This window comes from Saccostrea cucullata, unplaced genomic scaffold (genome assembly GCF_032062105.1).
Source record: "Saccostrea cucullata isolate Sc308-1 unplaced genomic scaffold, CSIRO_AGI_Scuc_v1 ctg1765, whole genome shotgun sequence".
NCBI lineage: Eukaryota > Metazoa > Mollusca > Bivalvia > Ostreida > Ostreidae > Saccostrea > Saccostrea cuccullata.
The window spans coordinates 39,381-46,250 of record NW_026926426.1 but is presented as its reverse complement, the minus strand read 5'-3'; the positions used below and the strand labels follow the sequence as shown (position 1 = coordinate 46,250).

The 6,870-nt window shown below is 33.4% G+C and overlaps 1 protein-coding gene across 1 annotated transcript; it reads left to right on the top strand.

The window, feature by feature from the left end:
• Positions 1-466: 466 nt before the first annotated feature.
• Positions 467-6,598, top strand: LOC134271674 (probable inactive protein kinase DDB_G0270444). The gene is made up of 4 exons (XM_062753886.1): positions 467-544; positions 3,947-4,121; positions 4,903-5,154; positions 5,468-6,598. The coding sequence occupies exons 1-4, from the start codon at positions 467-469 to the stop codon at positions 6,031-6,033; spliced, it is 1,071 nt and encodes a 356-aa protein (XP_062609870.1). The 3' UTR covers positions 6,034-6,598.
• Positions 6,599-6,870: the final 272 nt, after the last annotated feature.

Sequence of the window (6,870 nt, the reverse complement as noted above, 5' to 3'; positions counted from 1 at the left end):
GGTGAGATGCTTCTATAACGTGACGTGACCTATCAAACTTAACGTAACGTCAAAGTCTCCCCCGGGTTTCACAACAATCCGTTTTCAGAAAGCTCGTGTGACCTTATTGGTAATTGGAAAGTTGTGAAATTTTCCAGTATTGTTGCTTTATGACTCTATATTAGAAATATGCCTGTTGTTTGCTTTCACCAAATCACGATAAAATTTTAGAAAGAAATTCCACGAACTTTTAGATCAACCCTCGTACATATTCACTACCCTGCATTTATTAATCATGACGTTAATGATTTTTGAAATACATTTCTGATACATATGTCGCCGATATGTGGCTGAAATATTGCCGATTCGGCGTAAAACATTCAATCAATCAATCTGGTACATATGCGGTGTATAAAATGAAAAAAAAGGTCCTCATTGAGTTTTTAATTAAATATTCCTGTTTGTAAATTAAGAAAACTTCACAAAAATGAACCTGTTCGTATTTATCTCAAGTTGTTCCTATGACTCGCGAGCCGGTGAATTAAGATGTCAACCGGTCAATCTGGTATATTCCCTAGTCCATTGATTATTGCCACCTCCCCTTATTGTAGAGGTACATGTAGTCGAACAAACTATTTAATTTCACTTTCAGCATTCCTTAATTTTGTTTATACACTTTTACAGTTGAGTACCAGTTCGAAGGTTTGATAGGCCAATGACTCACTAGAAAGGGAAATTATGAAACTAACCCCTTTTATGGGGAAAATAAATCGATCATGAATGAATGAATGTCAAAATATTTTCAAGTAACAACCCCCCCCCCCTTCCTCTATTTAAAAACGATCGATTGTCTTAATTATTGAGAAGCTTAACTTGCATTAAATTATGAAGTGTTTTTAAATTTTACTGCACTTTTTAGGAACGCACATGAATTCATCTATTTTTTATCCTTTTCCCGGAAAGGGACGTGTAATTAATTAATAATTCAATATTATACCTGCATGTTTTAATTCACGCGCTTTTCTGAAATTTAAATATGAAATAAAATTTATATAGATACTTAATAATAGTTTTTAACGATCTTAGAAACAATCCATTGGAGATGGACTTATGAGATTCCCTCTTTTTGTTCCTTTATCACAAAATACTTAAATGTGGGAACAGCGGTATAGAAGCAAAACTACAAATGTCCTAGCTATTAAGCCCCATCTTAAAAAAATTTAGACCCATCGATTAATTTTTGAGGCTCGATATTTTGAGTCCGAAGTTTATTTAATATAATACAATGAAGCCACGTATCAGCGTTTTTGAAAGGGGGGGTGAGAAAAAAAAAAGTTGACAAGCAAAAAAAAAAAAGGTACACACGAAAAGTTTCCCAAAATTGACAGTCCTATTTCGTAGGGGGGGGGGGGAAGCTTACTTTTTCAATGCCAACTTTTTCCCGTACCAATTGCCTGCGGTATGAATAAAACCTTAAGGAGTGGATCTCATCTTTTCAAAGAAGCGGTAACTGACCACTAGCACCCCTTAACACCACCAGCAAAAGTTGGTCCGGTAGAACCAGATGATGTTTATTTATGACAAATCTTATGAGTGTGTCAGGGATGGGAGTGAAAAGATGTTTGATAAGAAGTAACTGACCCTTTGAATTTACTAGTGGGCTCTCAGATAATATACTTTCAGAATGGCAGACTTAAGGCCTAAAATATATACCGGTATAGAACCATCATTTCTGAATATTTACAATCAACATACCCGACTTTATTAGCACATGTCTAGTTGCAACGTGTGCACATGTCATGGTCAAAAGAGCTATTTATGTATTAAAAAGGGATGGATCCTCCTGAATAGACAAATTGTATATCTCTCTTTACAAGATAATTTGTGCGAACATCTAATTTGTCCGAACAAATATCTAATCCGTCCGAACAAATAACTAATTTGCCCGAACGAATTTGTTATTCGTCCGAACAAATAACTAATTCGTCCGAACGAATTTCTAATTCGTCCGTACAAATAACTAATTCGTTCGTATGAATTTTTTTTTCGTCCGAACAAATAACTAATTCGTCCGAACGAATTTCTAATTTGTCCGAACAAATATCTAATTTGTTCGAACCAATAACTTATTTGTCCGAACAAATTTCTAATTTGTCCGAACGAATATCCATTTCGTCCGAACAAATAACTAATTCGTCCGAACGAATTTCTAATTTGTCCGAACGAATATCTAATTCGTCCGAACAAATAACTAATTTGTCCGAACGAATTTCTAATTTGTCCGAACAAATAAAAATATTTTTTTTACCTGGCCCTCCAGCGGCGCCGTAATTTCCTGGATTTTGACGCGATTTTTATTTTACCGGCGACATCTCGATCTTAGATACGAGTTAGTGATGGTTATTTAGTAGAAGTTTAAATAGACGATTGTTGTTTGAGCATGTTGATCTACATCTTTAGATCGACTTCGTAAATCAAATTATTTTGCTTTTAAGAATATAGTTTATTTCTCAACACTAAAGATTATGTTTTTTTTAGTTTTTGTTAATTTTTTGACAAATTTCAACAACAAAAAAAAGGCAATTTTTAAAGCGTCAAGATGCTTAAAAATATGTTGTTTAATTAAATGAAAATAATCAAATAAAATATAAACATACATGTATTATTAAAAGAAACATATTTTTTTCTGTAGAAAATAGCGCCTTGCTGTTTTTGTTTATTGCTTTTCTCTACCGTAAATTTCTATATAAATTAATCAACCTGTGTACACATCAAATTCTTTACATTCTACTTATTCTGTAATGCATTAAATGATTTGAAATTGCGTGATTAAATGTCCTTTAATCGACAGAAGATTCTCTTGATCGTTTGATATCAATCCACCCTGAAGCGGGAATTCTTTCAAGCAATTACAAAAAAAAAACACCAAATTTATTCCCGTAAATTTATCCCCGTGTCTTTCGTGAGTGAAATACAACCATAAACTGTCTAAACCTACCCTCCTTTATAAATTTCGATGACGGTTTATTATCGAGATTCGGTTTAAAATGCTCAAGTTTAGCTGATCGATGCCTTTATAACCCAGTCTCATCAATTTTTACAATAATACCTCAAAGTTTACGACCCATGAATGTATATATGTGCATCATAAAGTTAGTCATATTCTTTAAATTCTATTGAATGAGAACGTGACTTTTATTATTTAATTCATAAAGTCTGAAATTTAAATTGTACTTTTATTTTATTTTCAGGGTGAAGTAGAAAAAGCCAGTAAGTTTTCCAGTTTTGTTTCGAGTATTCAACGATAGATTTACGACCCTATGTCAATAAATAATAAATTTAAAAAAAAAATTTAACACTTAACAACATAGGTAGATATTTTAAACATATTTCAGTATCACCCAAAACAAATGTTGTATTGGTAAATATACACGAAATATTAAAATATTATCTTACATTTTATTAAACAATGTTGTGATCCGTATCTTTGATCCAAAGTTTCTGAATTCAGAGTTGTGAAGATTTTGAAGTATTGATGGTTTTTAAAGTATACTTCTATGTTTGCTTTAGAAGCGTTATGATTTTGTTGACAATATTACCGCTGTTAATATTGAAATGTTGTTTGTACCAGACTTAGATTTTTGCAAGGTCTTTTAACTCCCTATTTTCAAGTATTTTGTACAACATACGCACCAACACCCCACCCCCTCTTTCCAATACTGACATATGGTTAATATTACGTTAAATCTCATTTACGTTACCTTAAGCTCTAAAATATTAGGTTTAACCGTATTTTAAATTACACAGCAATGTCAATTCTATGAATTACATGTACATTTGATTGAATTATTAAATGGTTGATAATTCGGATTAAATGTGAAGTAGGAGAAGAGTACTAGCTTATAAGATCTGATTTACTGTTAATTTCAGGTTACCAGTAGTATTTTTGATTTACTTTATATTTCAGGTTACCAGTAGTATTTTTGATTTACTGTATATTTCAGGCTACCAGCAGTATTTTGACCGGTTCGCCACGGAAGGTTTGCTGGACAAGGAGGGATTTAAGAGAGTTTTACAATGTCTGGGCGCGGATCCACCGCAATGTGTAGTAGACAAGATCTTCGCCGAACACGATAAAGATGGTATATTTTAGTACACCTCAAAACTTGTAAAATATTCATCATTTTTTCCCATTAGATTCAGTGAAATTATTTTCATCAAAATAGTTATTTTCCAAATATGAGATAGATTCTACCTTGAATAACTACCCCCCTCCCCCCTTGTGCGTATACATGCAGGTCACACAATTCGAGAAAAATGTGGACAATCATTTTTTTCAATTTAGATAAAATCAAACAAATTCAACTTTTGCTATGAAATTCTTTAGCTCTTTTTTAGTCGATTTTCAGATCAATAAAGAAAATCAGCTTGATTCTCGCTATCCTTCATTGAACTAAAACGGCATTGAATGCTGCGATAGAAAAGCACAGTCTGAATGCTTGACTTTTAAATTGATTCAGGGCAGGGCAAAAAATATCATTGGCAGAATTTGAGAGAAAACGCATGCATTCATGCATTGGTCCTTAAAAGATGTGATATTTTTTCACAAACAAAAGTTGAAAGCTCGAGTTTTTCTCTGAAACAATTCTGTCCCTCTCTCTGTGTGCCTATCTATCTGTAAACTTTTCACATTTTCAACATCCTAATTCTCAGGAAATGTAAAAAATATGTCACTTTAAAGGACCCTCGGGGGCATGAACAAATTATTACAATATATGATTACACTGATTACAATTGCATATTATAGAATATATTATTGGGCTTGTTTGCAAAAATGAGACAATGCTACGAACATGCAGTAAAATCTTAAAACTTTTTTGGATTTACGTACAGCTTGAAAAACCATTTCATTCCTTTTTGTAGAAAATTCTCAGTTAAATCAGGAAGAATTCCACGAATGGATCCAGGACCGAATCAAGTCCAAGCCCCAGATGCGGGACTCCCTAATGGAGAGTCTGGACATTCTATTTCCCGGACAGGACGCGGTCAATATAGACGAACTCCTGGAAAAACTCTCCGAACTCGGCGAACAGTTCGACGACACGGAGAGGACTTATGCAAGCATGATGCTGACACAGTTTGATAGTAACAAAGATGGTGCTATTGCCAACACAGGTAAAATGATAAATAGATTATAAAAGAAATCAATCAAAAAGAAAGATTTTTTTTAACGGGGGGGGATAAACATGAAAACAAATTTTAACTTATTTCAGACATTTTGTGACAAGGTACATTGTAGTTAGATGTGTTAGATGGGATATGACAAGCTTAGGTCAATTTTCTTAAGATGCACAGCGGAGGAGGGGGGTCCAAGGTAAATTCTTTTTAGTAATTTCTCATAAAAATTCAGTTTGTCTAAAAAAAATTCATGGGGTACACCAATTCTATGTAATGTAAATTCATTGTTAAATATAAATAACTGTTGTAGAACTTAGTACCTGTTTCTACTCTGATGACAAACAAATTGAGGATGCCAACCAGGAAGTAGAAGAAACAAATGAAGAGGAAGGACACCAGGAAACAGCTGAAGAGGAAACACAGGAAGTGACAGAGGAAAACCAGGAGGTGGAAGAAGAGAAGCAGGAGGAAACAGAGGAAAAAGAGGAAGTGACAGAGGAAACTCAAAAAGTGACAGAGGAAACTCAAGAGGTGACAGAGGAAGTCCAGGAGGTGAACGAGGAACCTGAAGAAAAAGCAGAAGAAAACCAGGAAGTTGTGGAAGAAAAGCAGGAGGAAACAGAGGAAAAGCAGGAGATGGCAGAGGAAAGTCAGGAAGTGACAGAGGAAAGTCAGGAGGTTACAGAAGAAAATCAAGAAGCAAAAGAGGAAACTGAGGAAAAGGCAGAAGAAAATGAGGAAGTAAAAGAGGAAACAACAGAAGAAGCAAAGGAAATTACGGAGGAAACAGAAGGAAATCAGACAGCAGTACAGGAAAGTCAGCAGGAATCTCAAGGAAACCAGGAAGCCACAGAGGATACACAGGAAACAAATTAAGGATGAATCTGGGAATCAGGAAGGGGCTGAATAAAGGATAATCTTCCCATTTAACTTTTTTTAAAATTAAATGGCGTTCTACACAAAATTATATAAATATGCATTTTACACCAAACAAGCTCCAATACCAAGAGGGCAGTCATTTTTTTTGGTTTTAAATCATTGGATTCAGTAATAGTGAAATTTTGTAATCTTTTTCCGTTCTTCAAGCTTTATTTTGCCTTTGTATACCAGGCAAGAATTCAGACAGATGTACATAAATCTATAATTATTACAATTACTGGAACCAGCGGTCAGTTACTGCAGATAATGTGCTTTCAAAAATGATTGAATTCCTCTAATCTAGTCTCTATTTCCATGGTGACTATATATGTGATATTAGTTCAAGATATTTTTGTACATGTACCTGTGTGATTAGATACTTTGTGTCAAGACTTTTCATATCTTATCTATATTAATTTTTAATTAATAATTCATTATTCTTGCTTCAAGAGTAAATTAATAAGTTAATTACCTGTGTAAGCAAGAGGTTTCCGTTTCAAGGAAATCATCTCATATGTTTACATTAAATTCTAATCCTTAAATGTTTTATCATTTACTACATGTGTAATAGTTATACTATGATCATTTATGGAAAAATCTTGGTTAAGTTTTTTTCTGTGAAAAATAAACGTCACTGCGTGTCAATGCTTAAATTTTCAATATTATTTAACATGTGTTTTTAAGAAATGTCTGTGATACAGTGAAATATGGTTCTGCCAGTTATGTTTAAATTGATAACTTGTTTATACTGAAATTATCTTCAGATAAATAGCTGCATGGATAGAGACATTGCAA